Source organism: Vigna unguiculata, chromosome 1, assembly GCF_037176805.1.
Source record: "Vigna unguiculata cultivar grain cowpea cultivar isolate G323 ecotype 2 chromosome 1, ASM3717680v1, whole genome shotgun sequence".
Taxonomy (NCBI): Eukaryota; Viridiplantae; Streptophyta; class Magnoliopsida; order Fabales; family Fabaceae; genus Vigna; species Vigna unguiculata.
In genome coordinates, this window is record NC_140792.1 from 2,168,679 (window position 1) to 2,186,601 (window position 17,923).

Genomic DNA, 17,923 nt, shown 5'->3' on the forward strand with positions numbered 1-17,923 from the left:
AATTACATATGTTAAAAACGATTTGTGACAAAAAGAAATCTAACCGCTGGTATTGTGGTAAAAAAAGAAAAAACATTACTAGCAGTTAAAAACCGTTACAAAATTTATCTTTATTTTTTTATATTTCGTAATATTTTGACGGTTAAAAACCGCAATAAAATATATCATATTTTAACAGTTAAAAACTACCACAAAATATATCATTTTTTTGACGATTAAAAACCACTACAAAAATATTATATTTTGACAGTTAAAAATCGTTACAAAATATATTATATTTTAACATTTAAAAACCGTCACAAAATATAAATTTTGTCAATTAAAAACTGTCAAAAAGGTAGTAGGTCTCTATTTTCATTAAATTTCTCAATCTTTTTCATTATTTGATTAATTTCCAAGATTACTTGTAATTTCCAAAATTTTGTAACCGAAATTCTAAATCTTATTTCAAATGAAATCCAATCAAATATATAATTAAAGCAAAAAAAGAGAAGTATCATTACACTTACATCAACAAGATTTCAAGAAAAAGAATGTAAACATATAATATAATGTATTACAACCCAAAATAGACATACCAAATGTCATTCTTTTACCATCATAGGTTTATCAAAATTCATCACTAAACAACATGATGACCATAATTCTTTTACTCTGAGTCTAGTTTAACCTCTTAAAAAGCTAACTAGCTCAGTCCAGTAGCTACAGCAGCAATCCTAACAATAACAACAACACCATCAGATGAATCTTACAATGATCCTCCATTAATTAGAAACACACAGAAATACATACACAAGATCATGAACAAAAAATTATTTATTTTAAAATTAAGCACATATAAATGGATCAATCACCATATTCTTGAAAAAAATATCCATTCTCATCTTCATTTTCTTATCAGCAAGTCCAGTTAATAATTCATTCTTCATTTGTGTGTGATTAAAGAGTCTTTGCCAACATTCAATATATACTTAGATGAGTTCCTTGTAGAACAACGTTTTTTCTATTTCACTTTTAAAGAGCTGAGTTCTAGAGTTAATACCAAACACGACCCCAGTTGTCATGGGATTCAATATCATTGATATCATGGAAAGATGATGGCATGACTTTGAAACCCTTGTCTGCATCATATAGTGGATGAAACTCCATTGATGAATTTGTTATCTGTCATCAATTCAAGATAATTCAGTTCTTGTCAGAATGTAAAGGTACAAGTAGGAAGCCAGATATAGACGACAGTGCCATGACTCAGTTCATGCAGGTATATCATTACCATAGCATCTTTGCACTAAGCTACGAATTCCAAACAACAAAATCATATAAATTGTCTTTGTTTTTTTATAAATTAAAAGTGCTTCTTTCCTATATGCTTTCAAGCAACAACCTAGCATTAACTTTCTCACCCATTCATTCATGCCAACATGGTAATTGAAGGGTGATTCAAAAAATGAATCAACAATAATAACATGTGGAACTTGAAAGGTTACAATAAAGTGTCCAGAAAATGAGAGAATCTATCATATAATGGCTTGCAGAAGAGCTACAGTAGGCCAAAGAAAAAATAAAACCAATTCAAATAGGGAAGAAGAGTGAAATGCACTAAAATACAATAATCTACTCGGGAACAAGCTAATCCAAAGCAAACAAAAAAACTAAATCAAGAATAGAACATGCTAGAGCAGAGAACTAGTGCCAAACTGATTGATAATAAAGAAAAACATGCGTAAGTTGAACCAAACAGTAACAGCTTAGAACTAGCTAATGGTGTTTGAGAAGATTTTGTAAGAAAGTGAGAAACAAAGTTTTTATGAACGTGATCGAGTAGTTTCACCACTCAGCTTAATAATTTATTTTCCATAAGAGTTACAAAGATAATCAATTGAAGGCCAACTACAAATATAGGAGATGGTGCCAACACTAAAGTGTTATAAGACAGCAACAGAAAACTGAAGAAGTGAACATGGCCTCACCTGCAAATTTGATGAATTGAAGGCACCAAGGCGACCCATGACATACCATGATTGAATAACCTGCATTTTACATGAAGTATACAGATAAATTTTATGAATAAATATAACTACATATTAAAAGCTAAAAGTCTAAAAGTTAAAAATAAACACTTACATTACCGATTAGATTAACATCCCGATCTGATGGTGGTCCATACAATTCAAACCAGATATATGAATCAGTTGGATTGAAGCTGCAAGAGGGAATGCAGAGCTAATTGAAAATGGGTTTTGATAAACACACAGAAATTGGTGAAATGCAAGTATGTTTGTTTTCTTTCTGAAGGTGACTTTGAAAGCAAGGACGGATCCTGTTTTCGACTTTTGAAAGTCTCGACCTACAATTACATGCCACACATAATTCACTCATCATTATTAAATAAGATCTTTAAGCGTAGTTGTGTTGCAATTGGATAGCATTGTAAGGATTGAAACTCTTCCATACCATTGTTTTCACACAAATTGACTTTAATGGATGCTGTTTTGAAGGAAAATGTTCGCTAAACAAAGTAATTACAAATATATATAAATCCTATATATATATATCCTATCATTATACTTAGACATTAAAACATCGCCACATATTGTAACCCTCAGTTGTTGCAGACTCCAATCTCTACTTAATTAGCCATTAATGCTTCATTAAAATATAGTAATATATTTCAAATTCAAAAGAATCAACACACATTTAATCTAACATCACAATTTGTTTTCGGGGAGCTGAATGTGTGTTTTTAAAGTGATATATTACACAACTCAACTTCTCATCTTTTGGATCACGTAAACAATACTAAGTGTACTGTATTTTGATGATAAGAAGGTTTTTTTTTTTTCTATGATATATATCATAAAAAAAATTATATTATGAATTATATATATCAGCAAAAAGATAATAAATTCATTTAAGGTGATTTTCAATTCCTACACAAAATAAGCTTTCTCAAATATATTAATTAGGAAGGCACTTTCGAATTAAATGATTCAGTAAAAGCCCTGCTGGGAGATGCACACGCCACAAGACCATGGCCAATCATCAATGCGATGCAACATGTTAGACCCTTTACCAGTTTTTACTTTTGGTCATTCAAATATCATTCATAGTCATCATTACATGAGTAAATTATATAATACAACAAATGAATTTTATAACCCGTGAGATGCATGAGACACTGCGCAGTGGTAATCAACTATTGCCAATTCACCAAAACTCTATCAACTTAGAATTTGTAAATCCAAAAGTTTAACAGAAGGAAACTAAACCGAGACGGTACTAATGCTCCCTCCCACCTTGAGAGTGTATGTGTGTGTGTGTAATTTTCGTTTTGTTTTATAAGAATTTGATATTTCACATGGTAAACTAGTATAACGACAACCATCCAGGAATCAGGATAGGTGCAGAGTCAACCTAGCAGCTAGAAAAGATAGGAGCTTTTGCATTCATCTAGTGAAATAACAATTCAAGATAAGAATATATGGGAGGTCAACTGAAGATTTAAGATAAAGAGTTAAACATACAAGTTCATACCTTGTTTTAAATCTATACACAGTGTATCTTTCATTGTCTCCCAATAGACCCTGAAGATTATCACTTCTAGATGTTCTGCTAGCACTAGAACTTAGTACTCCAGAAACAGTATAACTGAACTCTTTGATTGCTTTTTGCTCAGATACTTTGACTTCCTGAAGTTTTTCTGCAAGAGACTTCGCCTACACAAAGATCATTAACTTTTGTAAAGGTCAAGAACAACTCTACAGCAATATACAGAATTCCGTTTTCCCTTGGTAATATATGCATAGGCCACCTTTCATAATATTTACCATACCCGGTTGTAAGGTATGGTACCATCTTTTCTTGTACCATCGATACACATAATTATATGTTTATGTGCAGAGAATATTACCATAATATTAAGGGTAAAATCATAAAAGAATTTGTACACGAAAAGACCACATATAAAAATGTATCATCTTAATAGTTATAGACAAGGCTGAAACTTCAATGTGACAAGCTAGTGTTTTATTATGTAACTGAGCCATAATGTTATCTTGTCCAATGAAGCATACACTTACATTGACCCCCCCTGGGGGTCAATTTTGCCCAATAAAGTCCCCCTATATCTGCTAAGATGATCCTCAACAAAATGCTTGAATGTGTGCAACTATATCAGTTCAAGTGATTGACATATAATAGTATTTAAAAATAAGGTCTATGTATCATGAGGGAGCATATATATATAGTTGTGATGATAAATCCATTAATTTTTTTTATTTTACTTTTCAATAAGTGATTAAACTTCTCAAGAGTGGCACAACAATAAAGCTTTACTGCAGCAGCAGCAGCAGTTAACTGGACATGTTAAAGACCCTGAAAAAGCTACTATGCAAAGAGATTAGAGATTTTCAGTTAAAAAAGACTGGCATTGTTTTTCTGAACTGTAAGTGAATCTGAAAAGATAAGCAAGTATATACAATGCTGGTGTGGCATTACCTTTTCTTCTTTAAGAGGAAGAACATCCCCAGATAAAGCAATCCGAGGTGGTAACTGTAGCACGCGAATAAATAAACCAATTAGCTTATACCTTTATTTCGTCTAATTATATGAGAAACAGAAAGCAGACTCTATTAGGACAAAAACCCTTCATTATTGATTTTTACAATCAAGCTAGGGTATAATAAATTTCTCATATATAGAATAATATTGTGGTTCCAAAGGAAAACATGTATATTCCATGCACAACCTTTTTCAATGATTTCAATAAGGCACCCAGTGGACCTGGAAAGGGGCTGGCCACAGCAAATGAACCTCGCTCATCAATGATTGTGTTCTGTATGCAACAAAAATCAAACCAGTCACTCCTGCAACTACACAATGTATTCAGATGATTTATTAACACATAACATTAATATGGTAGCCTCCTGCATCTCTTGTTCCAAAAAGCACTACTACGTATCAGGGCAAAAATGCAATAGAAAAAAAAAACATACCACATTATGCATATCGTTTTCTGGCACCCAAAGGTATGGCTGTCCCCTCCTAACTATGTAATTAACCTTAGATGTATGGGTACTCCCTTTGCTGTTGAAATCATACAAAAATAGCAAAGACCTAATCAGCAAAGTACTAATGTTGCATACACTGTTTTTAAGTTACTACAGGGAGCAGAAGTCTCGGGCTTCCAAATATTTGAAAGATAAGAAGTGGACATTTTTAGGGATAACTATAACTAACATGGATATATATAATACACATCACACCAAGAGTAAAAACAATGACATGCTAATAAGGCAAATGATGTGATATCCTTTCCCTCTCTCTGCCAAACTAAATTAATATTTCGCTGTGGTTTTTGTGTTAATATTCAATTTCCGTGTGGTTGGTTGGTTTTTTGGAAGTGTTTGTAGGAAAAAGCATGTGGAAAGCAACTGAACCATTTGATATTACCCATGAAGATTGGAAGGACACTTTAAGAGTTTTCTTTGTGAGAGAGTTGGAGGATGCTATTGAAAGTCACATGGCATTGCTTTCTAAAATTAGTGGCATAAAAAAATTCAAGACAGATCCACAAATAAAATTATTCAAACAGATCAGAAGATGCTCATGACAATGGTCTCCTTTGTATTTTCCTTTTTCTTTATCCCTACTCAATTGGAGAGTAGGATGAGGTAGTTCCATGTTTTTCTTCTAGTTTCTGATTCAGTCTAGCTGATTTCAAACCATTCACAATCCTTTTGTAAATTTTCCAAGGCTACTTTAATTTCAAATAAACTATACTAAGAGAGTAGTGTTGACATATATAATCTCTGTTTTTTTTTATGTTCAAATAACAAAACTCCAATGCTTAAATATTCTGGTCAGAGACCAAACCAACCTCTGGAAGAAACACAATATAAACTTATATATTCATGTAATTAACTTTACTTACCATTGCCAATGTAACCCTTTAGAATTGAATTATGTTATGTTATTTAATCAACAACTGCGATTAGTTTATTAACTTTTACAGTAGTAATGAATGATTATGTAATGTTATTTAATCAACAACAGATTACACATAACAAGGCTGCTAGCCTAGCTATAAGAAGATTCACAAAAAAATTCACATCTTACCCTCTAACAGCACAAATATAGTCCCATTTGCTCATTCTTCTCATTTCATCCATGTCCTTGGAATAACACCTCACCTACAAATAATAGTATATGCTTTACGAGAAGGAATTCAACTAATTAATAACAATTGAATCAAAATCTGCAGCAAGATTATATTTATGAAATTCATAAATGCATCTATAATGAATGAAACATACATGAAAATTGGTTAATGCTTTTAAGCCCCCAATTCTGATTGACACCAAATCATGAGCTTTGGCGGCGTCAACTTCAGTTGAATAAGCACCTGGCAACAGAAGCAAGAAAAGATCAGAGAAAGATTCACACCAAAACCAGAATTTTATCATCTGCTATTTACATTAACATAACCAACACTTGATGCAGGAAAGCAAATTGTACTAACCAATGTAAACTGCAACAGTCGAAGAAGATGCAGACATACAAGTAAAAAAAATGAAACGAGGTTAGTGAGTAGTTTGTTCAGAAAAGCAAATAATCGGAGAATTGAAAAGATATATATGTTCTAAAGTCTATTTCAACCTGTTCTTCCTTTTTCCCCTGGATCGCTCTTATCCCACACAAATGCTTCAAAACCATCTTCGTTGCACCTAGATCAGAATTAATTTTTCCTTTCATTCAGGGTCACAAAAAATCAAATAAAAACTAATGCAGCAGGTTAATTATTTGAAAGAGATTCATATACACATACTTGACTACTCCTCGATACACAGAGCTCTTGCTACCAATTGTTTTGGCAACCAAATCAAGACACGTTTCGTGCTCCCTCTGCCTTCGCCGGGGGACTCCGGCGTAGTGTCAATAGCAGTAGATTTAGGTTTCAAATCTTGACGGGAATGGGTCTTCACTTTGATTGGAGATTTAGGTTTCAGGAAGAGACTAAATCTCAAATTATGAAAAAATTACTTGAAAAAAACAATGAACCTGTGATGAGCAAAGAATCGCATATCATAAGCAAATTTGAGTTGTTGCGAACCATGAACATGTGACGGTGCTCAACAATATAAGTTTCCTCTATCCAAGGTTTTCTTGTGACTTAAGCCTTTGGTTTGATGTTCAACGTTGAGATTTTCTCTTTAGGGTGATTTTCTTTAGGCTTAACTATTCATCTTGATGCTTAAGATCTTCAAATTTGATCAATTTAGGTTTCCTTCTCACAAGGGTTTTCTGCCATGGCTCAGTGTCTTGTGCTACTCAATTGTGAAGATATGATTTGAAATTTTCTTAACCACCTCCTAATGCTCATCACAAGTCCCGAAGCTTAATTGCATTGTTCTTTTATTCTTTCAAATTATGCTTAGAATTTTGTTAAAATCACACTTAAATAATTTTTAATACCAAATTTTGTATTTTTAAACTAAAAGAAGTTTGATTTACTCGAAATATATTAATTCAAGTAAATTTGACATTTATCAATATATAAAACCTTAGCCTCGGGTCATATAAGACGATGATGCTTTGAGTTTAAGTATTATCAATAAGCAAACCAATTGAAATATCTTAGAGGATATACAATCTTCAACTTCAAGTTATGTGAGATGATAATGTGTAGAGTTTGAATATTGGGAAGGAGTAAACTATCTCATTATCCTAAGAGGGTACAATAATGATGATGATGATAGCGATGTGTCAATAATGATAGGAATTATAACATCAGTGGTGGAAGTCATGGTGATGGTGATGTCAAGTAATGTGGTAATGAACATGATGACAACATACGTAATTTCATTAGTTATGATAATGATAATATAATGACAGTTGTTTTTGTGGAATATGTTTATGACAATGTTTCTATTTATAAATGTATCAATAATTGATTTTTATTGAAAAAGCCTTTTACTATATTATAAAATGTATTTGTGTAGCCAATAAGCCAAATATAGAGTTATACTTTAGTAATATGTGATGTAATTAATGGAATATAAATTCCAATGCAAAATGTTATATTTAATTAGAGAAAAGTAATTATACTTCCGACCATAATGTCAATTTCATTTTAATTTTTTAGTGAGCTTATTAATGACGTGTTGAGAAATGATAGAATATATGAGAAAAATATGAACATGAGAGCATAGAATATGTGGTGGAAGCTTCATCACAGAAAAAGGCCTCTGAACTTGAATTTTTGCATCAACTTTATCATATGTACACAATCTTACACAGAATGGTCTTTCAATTACTATGGTAGATGCAATCTGAAACCATAAATTACCACTTGAAAACTGTACTGCTTTCCTTGTGCGGGTAAAAACTCTGTTCTACACATTAAAAAACTACCAAGGCTGCATCTGAGGTTCATCCAAACCATGTTGAATAGGAAAAGGTTCTGCAGTCCAGAATTGTCCATAGTTGCTTTGAGAAAAAATGTTGTCTCCTTGATCATCATCCTCAGCCTCGAAATCCAACTCCTCAAATATATTCTCAAAACCATCATCATACCCATTCTCAAAATTGTCGATCCCAATATTATCATCGTAGTCATCATCATCAGTGTCAGAATTATTTTGATCAGCTCCATTCAAGCTCCCAGTATCTTTGCTAAACCTATTCTTCCTTCTCTCTCGTCTCATTCTCTTGGACTCCCTAGCCAAGTCCATCCATTTATCCTGTATGGATAAAATCTCTTCCTTCTCCAATAAGTCACCCTTCTCACCAAACCCCTCCACCAAGAAAACTGAGTGTCGTTGCCCTTTCAAACTCACATAAAACAACTCCGGGTGCCTTATTATCATCCCTCTCAACTTGTTTGGGAAGCCAAACTCCTTTCTGAAATGAGTCAAGTGGTCTATCAGAGTCCTCTTTTCAACTGTGATTGCAAGAATCTCCCTTACCACTGCACAAGATCTCTTTTCTGCCTCCAACGATTCCTTGGAAAAAGCCTCAGCAGGGTTCCTATAGGGGCACACTTCAGGCATTTCTTCAAATCTCAGCAAGAAATCCTGGTGACGCCTCTTTAAATTAAGCCCCTTTCGAAGCCTCAATTGCTTGAACTTCAAAGGACGATCAACTATGAAACCAGGATCATGAGAAGCACGAGGAGGTAAACACTTTGCCAAGTTCACATCCCAAGATACAAGCTCAAGTGCACGGCCATAGGGGGTCTCAACAGTCCTGAATTTCTCTGGATGATCATTGCACAACCTGGACCTGAAATTAGGAGGGAGACCAAGATGTGGAGCAAAGTGAACCAATTTGGACAGAAGTAGCTGGCGGCGAGAAGATAGCATAAGAAGCTTTTGCAGTTTCCCTGCCAACATGTTGGAAATGGAAGATTGAAAAGCCAATTCCTCAGCTGCAACAGCAGCTGCAGCTGGGGTTAATCGAACACAGAGTTTGGGATGCAACTTGGTTCCATAGAGTGGTTTTGAAGGCCATGACATATTGAAGACTTCAAAAATGGATGGATATCTATGAATCATAGAAAGAATTGAACGAGGCTTGGGAAGACCAAGATAAGAACGACATTTACACAGAATATGAACTGGAATGTAATGTTTCGATTTTGAGAGAAGTAAAGTTTTTAACTTTTGAACAAACCTAATCCTATACTTCGTGACAACATGCCTATCGAGTGCACGGTCACGGACAAGTTTTATTGAGGAACAAGAAATTGAAACAGAGACATTTTGGAGACGGTTACCCGTTTTCAGTTTCTCGTTGATCGAAAAGGATGAGGGTTTTGTTCTGCCATGAACGAAACTGGAACTTAGGGAAGCAACTGGTTTGGGATTGCTGAATGAAAGAGGGAGACAAAGTGCCATTTTTAACGGTTCAACCACTCAGATAGCATAACATACCATACCTGAAAATGACAATAAAGAACAAAAAAATTAGAAAAATGAAACCTTATTGAGACAGAACACCAAATTCTTTCAGCATAACAAGAACACGAAATTCTTATAATATTGAATCTGTAAAGAAAATTTAAAGACACAATTATGAGTTCAATTAGAATAAAGTTTGTGTCGATTACACGACAAAGAAGTGGTTCGCAAGGCTAAATATGTGTATTTTTACTTTTCCGGCGAGGCAGAAAGGGTTTAAGAGAAAGAGAGAGTTGGGTTTCTTCCGGTGAGGCAAAGAGAGAGAGAGGGCGAAGGAGTGTCCTGTTAAAATTGAAAAAAAAAAAAATTCTGATAAAATTATGGTAAACATTACAAATATTTTGCCATTTTTTATTAATAATGGAAAAGACATAATACTAATTAGGCGTAAACTTAAGTTTTTTAATTACATTATCATTAACTTATTTTAATATTTAATATTTTTATATTCTTTATTGGTTTCCTCTTGTTTATTTATCTCGTCTTAATATTTGTATAATTGTCTTTACATTCATGTATTAAAAGAAAATATAAGATTTTTAGCATCATCTCTCTTAATAGTGGTGTCGACAGTAATTTTTAGATTATTGTCCGTAATGTCATAAAAGCCATTTGAGTTATCTCAGAAGGTAAATAAGATGACACAATAAAATAATAATTGTTCTTCATATCGTTTGTTCTGATTCTAAGTTTGTCGAGTGATATAGTGAGGTTAATTATCATAGATTTGAAGTATTGTCTATTTTGGAACTTGTCTATCGCAGTTTTGTCCTTAAAAGGTACTTATGTTTTGATCCCAAATTCGCCAAGTGATATCGTAACAATTACCATGCATTCGAAACATTGTCCATTTTGGAGCGTGGAACTTCGTCACGATTTTATCATAAACTTGTGACTTCTTACATTAGCGACTTTTCTACTTGAAACCAGCCAAAAGCAAAAATGAAAAATATTCTGGGTATTATTAACTTATGCAAATACAGAGTGATACAAGTAGAAAGAGATACAAGGAACAAGAAAAGAAGGTAAGGTCCTAAATCTACTAGAAATCAATGAGATTTCCTATGATACAGCACACTTTCCTTAGATCCTTCCTAAAATATAAATCTATATGACCATAATAACTGTTATAATCATAGAAACAAAGAACTAAACCTATATAACCAAGAATATCTAGATTATATGTTATTAGGAACGTCTTTATTTATTACCGTATCATATATGTTACTTACTATCAGATGATATCAAATCTCATTTATTTGTTGTATTGATTCTTTTTTTTTTCAATATAAATAAAGTACCCGTGGTTTCTCAGATACAAACAGTTTTAACAATAACAAACAAATAAAATCAAAACTTAATCTACAACAATCTTTCACAGTTTCAAGTCCCAACAAATGTTGCAAGAAACTATGACAGTCAAGTGGAGAGAAGTAAATACAGCATTTATCAGATCCAAAGAGGCATAGACTTGATTTGTTTCCAATTTCAATTTCGTGTTTCTTTTTTTAAATAAAACTAATTTGAAAACTACTTACAACTCTCCTTCATTTTATCATTTAGTTCTAGTCTATCCTTAAGTTTGAAACAAGACAACTTAATTTTAGAAACATGAGACCTTCCAAAATCAAACGAAACAGACCACAAATCCTGATCTAGTATGGATCCAAAACATAGCTCACGGTCTTTTCCATTACAACAAATACTTATTTTTATAAATTATAAATTATAAATGTAATAAAAGACCATGAGCTGTGTTTTAGATCCTAAATGTAATAAAAGACCCTAAATGTAATACATAACAAAAAAATGTAGTACATAAACTACGTAGTTCGAATGGTAGTAGCTAATATTGTTGCAGAAGTAATTCATATCAGTAAAAAAAAAAAAAAAGTATTGTGACATAAACATCACTAGTTTGCATAATGGCAAAAATCTTAACATTTTATTATTAACCAAAGCCCAAAGGTAAAAAATAAACACCGGAACTGTCAAAGCAAATCCCCAGTTCTTTCAACTTTCATTAATTATCATAACCAGGTTTGGCAAAATCAAGACCCTACCTAAGTTTAAAGGGGTAAAAATTGTAGATTGTGGAACCGTAAATGAATCACAAGCTCCTACTAAAAATACATAAGATTATAACACGAAAATAGGATAACATTGTAACCAATACGTGAAATAAATCCACCAAAATTCAATAATCCGCATATTCATTATGTACTTATTTAATTATTAATATCTCAATATCTAATTTATTACATAATGGTTATCAAAGAGGGGTGGGTGTGAAGAAAGATAACAAGAGAAACCAAAAGTTAGAGCCTAAGAAGGTTATTTCAAAGGCAAAGAACAAGCCCAACTTATCAACTTCAGAAGCCAATCCAAATAGAAAGGTAAGATGAGCCACACAAACTAAGGAGACCTCAGAGAGAGAGAGACATGAGAAGTAAAAAGAAAATAGGGCAAATCTGTCAGCTGAGTGGAAGAGAGGTGTCTCTCAAAGGTAAGAGCTATTTAGGAAAAAAAAAACCCACAAAACAGGGTTTATCTGCACTGCATCAAGCAACACAGCTCACAAATTTGTGAGCATTCAGCACAGAAAAATAACAATCTCTCCGTGCAAGCCAGTTAGCTCTTCAACGCTCTAGTATGATCCCACACTTGAAAATTCTACATTGAATCAAGCATGGAAGACAACCGAAACTCAAGGATTGTACAAAAGTAAAATCACAAATTTGGCAACACTGAAGTAACAGTACATACTACATTTGTATGAAAGGAAATACTTAAACTAACCAAGTATAATACTAGTAATGTACAACTGCAAATGGTCAAGCTAGTCACTAAAAATAATAGTACCAATATGCAACACAGAAATGCCATTATCATTGTTGCATTCCCCAAAAGATTTTAAAAATTTTAATCATAATAATAAATATGCAGGCATATGGCTTACTTCAGTTCAGATTGCTGAACTCCCCAAAATGCAAACTGCTTCGTACAATATTTTGGTAAATCAGACTTGGACCAAACGAGATAGTTTATGGGAATTTTCGTTGCTTGATAATCAAGATCTGGAATTGCTATTTCCCTAAGAAACTATGGTCTTGATATTCTTGAAGCAAGTGGAATGTTGAATTGTAAACCAATAATAATCACATGTATCAAAATGTTTAGCTTCTTCCTGATCAAGTTGAATTATTTTGCAACCCAAGTAGATGTCAGATATTGGTAAGAAAACTGAACTATTCAGTAGGTGAGTCAATTCCTTAATTCTCCTCATGTTGATCATGGGAATACAATTTTCAAATCTTTATACTTCATTAAGGATCACTAGAAGAAGAATGGATTAGTGTATGAGAACAAAGGGCATGAAAAGATCATTGCCTACACTTATGCTGACCAGGCTGGTTCTCCTACTAAACCTGCGGTTACTGTGTCCTATTTGGAGAGAATCCCATCATATGGAAAAGCATGAAACAAAAATGAAGTTGCAAGGTCTGAACCTGAATCCAAATATCGAGCTATGACTCTCACTACTCATGAACTAATTCATCTAAAACAAAGAAACAACTCATTAGCGTTGTCAAATATCTGTGATAGTTTTGTTGCCAGCTAACATAGCAAGGCGGAAGCAAATCAGGTTTTCTGTGGTGGCTGTCACGTCCCCTTTGGGCGTAGTGGTATGGGCTGCAAATTAGCCATGGTGGAAATGACATCATAGTTGCGGCTCATGTCTTGTTAACGAAGAGAACTTTGACCCAACATGACATGACCCGATTTCCATGAGCTAGAGAGGGTGTTGGGAGTAGAACATCAATAATGTTCAACTCTGCAATTATCAGTACAATTAATTGAATCACAGGGTTCGATACAGTCTCATATTCATTCCATATTAGTAAATAATACTCATCATGTATATAAACAGATTTTTGATGAATTATACGGTCCATTGCAGTCTCATACTCATTGTATATTAGGGGTTAATACCAGTCTTAATTAGTAATTAATAGAATCACAGGGTTCGATGCAGTCACATATTCATTCCATATTAGGGATTAATACCAGTCTTAATTAAAAAATAATACTCATCATGTATATAAACAGATTTTTGATGAATCATACGGTCCATTGCAGTCTCATACAAATTATATATTAGGGGTTAATACCAGTCTTAATTAGTAAATTGTACTCATCATTTATGTAAACAGATTTATGCTGAGTATATTACTGACACTTAGAGCATTAACATTCTGAAATTCCTGTCTCGGTTTTCTAAAGTTGTCAAGACAAATAATAGAATAATATCGGTGGCAGATAAGACCAAAAACCATTGTAGATTTTATATCCAAATGGATAGTCAGCTCAAATATGATTACTTATACCACTAAAATGAAATTCGACATCTAATATCTAATAGCAAGATAATAAATTTTAATTAAGTGAAAGGAGAAGTATGGTAGAATGCTATTGACTGTTCAAAAAATGATGTTACTAAATTAATTAAGAATAGTAATCAAATTTGCCCAAGGAATTTATTAAAGCAAGCTAAATGACAAAAGAGATAGTAATTTTGGTACCTTGTAGAAGCAGCTAGCCCCAAATGGACAATTCCCGTTTCCGAAGTTAAAATGCTTGCAATCAATTTGCCTGAAAAAAATTCAAATATCAAACCATTCAATCCCTTAATAAAAATACTGTCTTGGATCTCTTTAGTAATCAGATTTTCACTTAAATAGCTGAAATCTGCATACAGTGCCCTCATCAATAGAGCCATGCGAAGAGTAAACAATCAACATTTCACAAAATATTGGAACACAATGCATACATGCATTTTTTATGTACTTCAGGGAGTATTTGATTGTTGTGTGCTGTAGAAGGGATTTGGGAATAGGAATGGGGATATAGTGATGAGAAAAGGAGGGAATTATTTTCCCAACCAACCACCATCTCAAACAACTTTGATTAATTAATTATAATACAAAAATAAATTCAAAATCACCAGTTACCAAGTAACAATTCAATTTAGGGAAAGTGAAGGCGGTGTTGAGTAGAGAAGAAATTACTTGCAGTTTGCCTTGTAGTTATCAATAATTTCTTGTTTTTCTTCCTTAGTAGAATACCAAATACCACTTGGAATGACAAAATATGATAGTTTGCGACAAACAGGACATGTTCTCACTGTATTAGCAGTTCCATTATTACTCATGTCCATTCCAGAGGTTGGGGCACTATTACGCCAATTGCGGACACAGAGATATGAATACAGAGACAATGTTCAGAAACATAATCTAGTAGCTGTTTTTTCTAAATATGAATCAAGAGGCCTAGAGGATCTAATGCCAAAACAGTTCACAAAAATACAAAGTAATATAATTTACTGTTAAGATCAATCCTCATCCGGATTCCGTTGCCTCTTTGTTATGCAGAAACCTAGGTGTAATACCATACACACCATTAGTCCTCAGCCATATTGTAATTTATCAATTATTCCCCACAAAACCTAATTGATAAGATTCTTTATCTAAGGGATGCGTGCCCACATTTTCCTGACAGTTTCTTTTTCATTATGATGATAGCAAAGGATCACTCGTTTTGACTCCTACTGAGGATACAAGTTTTTATGCACTGTACTACTACCTTAATACAACCTCTCATAATTTTAATACCAAACCACAGTTCTACTACTATCAGCATCATCCCTTCTTCATATACCTATGTATCATTACCATTTCTTCTTGCTACCAGATATGCATAACTGTGCATGCTTAAAACTGTCCAAGCCTCAAAACTTAGGCACAAATCCATAATCCCATCTTTCACACTACCTTAAGCATCTAGGATCCTTTTGCGTGCATTTTAGAAAAAATGTGCCATTATATATCTAGTAAACTATCCCCGGTAGACCATACTTTAGAAAACCTCAAGAAGGCTAAGTCTAACCTCCAAATCCACTTACAGTAACTAACAAATCTGGAATCATTTCAAATTCAACTTCATTCAACAAAATAAAAGAACCACAGTATCAACATAATTCAGCCAAGCAGGGTTTTTAAGTCTAACCTCCAAAACCACAGTATCCTTCGTCTCTCATACCACACAAGTCAAAAAACACACAGAAAAACACAAGTCAACAAACTTGAAATGCCAAACCAAAAATGTTAACACTCCAACTCATTCTTTCATTCATCTACGTCACGACATTATTTCCTCCTTAATTTCACAGTTAAATTAATCAAACACAGTAAGTCTCTAAGTCACAGAGACAAACACTGGCACCTCGCCTAACAATTTTAGCACCTAATCAAACACAGTAAGTCTCGAATTCCAATCCAAATTCCACTTCCTGGTGCACAATACTATCTCTCCATCTCTCGAGCGAGCACGCACACACACATAAGCACATAGTGTTTGATTAATGATCGCCAACGAATGAATTAATGAAGAAAATAGAATAAAAAAGGGAGGAAATCATGGTGAAAGAGTACCTGAAAATTGACGATGGTTTTGACGATGATCGATGTGTGTTGAGAGTGAAGAGGAGAGAGAGAGAAGAAGAAGAAGATGGTCACGCGAGGAGCATGAGCGAGTGGAGGAAGGAGGTTCCCCAAATGCGTGAAGCTTAGGGTTTCCGAAGCCACTCTGTTCTCTTCGTTTCCCAATCCGAGTCTCCCAGACCCGAGCACGTGTCGCGTACCTTCTACTTACCACACCCTCTTAATGAATATATCCCGAGACCTCATCTCCAGAAGTATAATCCTTAAGTGCATGTGCTATACATGGTAGATGGAGAAGCTATGAGGGTATAAACTTAAACAAAATTCATTTTTAAAGCATATACTCTATTAGAAGCATGGTGGAATGCACTCTTTTAGCCATCAGTAAGACTTTTAGAAGCATTACTTTTGTCTGGTGGATTTCAAAGTAATATGAAAAAATTGATTGGGGTGATGAAGTTTTCCTGTTACCATTATTCAGATCTTAAAAAGAGATACCTTTCTGTTGTATACTTGGATTTCCTTGCTGTGCTTGGCACTGTACCAAGAATCTTAGGATAAAGGATTCAACATGTGTTATATTGCTTTTCTTATTTTCTTTAGGTCAAACCCGCAAACGCGACATCACAACTACCTGGATGGTAACAAAAGAAAAGTCCTAAACGAGACATCAAGTTACCTGGATTGTAACATAAACGAAAGCTCTCAAATGAGGAATCGGATTATCTAAATGATAACATAAATGAAAGCCTTCAAATGAGACATCAAGTTACTTAGACAGACAGTAATATAAGCAAAGCCCTCAAATGAGGCATTAAGTTATTTAGACAGTAACAAAAATTAAAAAATATGACACCCGAGTTACCTAGATGGCAACATAAACCCACAAACGTAGCACCTAAGTTACCTAGACGGTAACACAAGTTAAGCTTGCTTAAGTGGCACCTTGGCCTACCTAGACGATAACATCAAATTAAGCATGCTCAAGTGACACCCGAGCTTGCCTAACTCGACAAACACACACAAAGCTTGTCTAAGTCGACAACACAAAACTTGTTCAGATAACCAACATCAGATCCTGTGCAAGTTAATAATTCAAAGCGCTTAAGACAACATCCATGGTTAAAGACGACCACACACAGCTCGACCAAACGACCAATCCATTTGCAAAGTCAAAGACAATCACAAACAGTCCAGCCAAATGACCCATCCAACTGCAAACATAAAGCTGGCTACAACTCAATCAAAAGGCCAATTACAGTTGCAACAAACATTCCTTTTTTGCTAATCAAACTTTCGAGCTTTGGAGACTTATGTACTTACTTACCCAACAAATATACTAAATAGAATCTCATTAGTACTATACAAACGGTGTTAAAATGAGTGTCAAACGATGTTAAAATGAGTGTCATGTGCCGATTTATGATTTTTTTAATTTTTTTAAAATTTTTTTTAAATATTTTA

At 33.7% G+C, this 17,923-nt stretch overlaps 2 protein-coding genes across 6 annotated transcripts; both read right to left on the reverse strand.

Annotated features, from left to right (window-relative positions):
• Positions 1 to 442: 442 nt before the first annotated feature.
• Positions 443 to 6,927, reverse strand: LOC114175574 (uncharacterized). The gene is made up of 13 exons (XM_028060329.2): positions 6,827 to 6,927; positions 6,658 to 6,725; positions 6,521 to 6,529; positions 6,315 to 6,403; positions 6,118 to 6,191; positions 4,995 to 5,085; positions 4,748 to 4,834; positions 4,498 to 4,551; positions 3,535 to 3,716; positions 2,125 to 2,203; positions 1,971 to 2,030; positions 1,043 to 1,164; positions 443 to 716 (listed from the first exon to the last, which is right to left on the reverse strand). Exons 5-13 carry the CDS (start codon positions 6,168 to 6,170, stop codon positions 686 to 688), a joined length of 759 nt encoding a protein of 252 aa, XP_027916130.1. The 5' UTR covers positions 6,171 to 6,191; positions 6,315 to 6,403; positions 6,521 to 6,529; positions 6,658 to 6,725; positions 6,827 to 6,927; the 3' UTR covers positions 443 to 685.
• Positions 6,928 to 8,230: 1,303 nt separating this feature from the next.
• On the reverse strand, positions 8,231 to 17,137 carry EMB1692 (Ubiquitin carboxyl-terminal hydrolase family protein). Of its 5 annotated transcripts, XM_028075089.2 has the most exons (4): positions 16,958 to 17,137; positions 16,451 to 16,735; positions 14,543 to 14,612; positions 8,231 to 9,937 (listed from the first exon to the last, which is right to left on the reverse strand). In XM_028075089.2, exon 4 carries the CDS (start codon positions 9,894 to 9,896, stop codon positions 8,409 to 8,411), a length of 1,488 nt encoding a protein of 495 aa, XP_027930890.2. In that variant the 5' UTR covers positions 9,897 to 9,937; positions 14,543 to 14,612; positions 16,451 to 16,735; positions 16,958 to 17,137; the 3' UTR covers positions 8,231 to 8,408. The 5 variants fall into 5 exon arrangements, with proteins under 5 accessions (XP_027930890.2, XP_085532187.1, XP_027930884.2 ...); XM_085676061.1 differs by lacking the exons at positions 16,451 to 16,735; positions 16,958 to 17,137 and adding an exon at positions 16,026 to 16,386; XM_028075083.2 differs by lacking the exons at positions 16,451 to 16,735; positions 16,958 to 17,137 and adding an exon at positions 15,029 to 15,225.
• Between the last annotated feature and the right edge of the window lie 786 nt (positions 17,138 to 17,923).

What these genes read in the sequence shown, in the direction of transcription:
- LOC114175574 (XM_028060329.2), bottom strand. Translation starts at nt 6,170, where the DNA reads ATGGATGAAATGAGAAGAATGAGCAAATGGGACTATATTTGTGCTGTT. An exon ending in AAAACGATATGCATAATGTG is followed by an intron (nt 4,835 to 4,994) that starts GTATGTTTTTTT and finishes TGTTGCATACAG; the next exon opens with AACACAATCATTGATGAGCG. An exon ending in GACAACTGGGGTCGTGTTTG is followed by an intron (nt 717 to 1,042) that starts GTATTAACTCTA and finishes TGTTATTGTTAG; the next exon opens with GATTGCTGCTGTAGCTACTG.
- EMB1692 (XM_028075089.2), bottom strand. Translation starts at nt 9,896, where the DNA reads ATGGCACTTTGTCTCCCTCTTTCATTCAGCAATCCCAAACCAGTTGCT.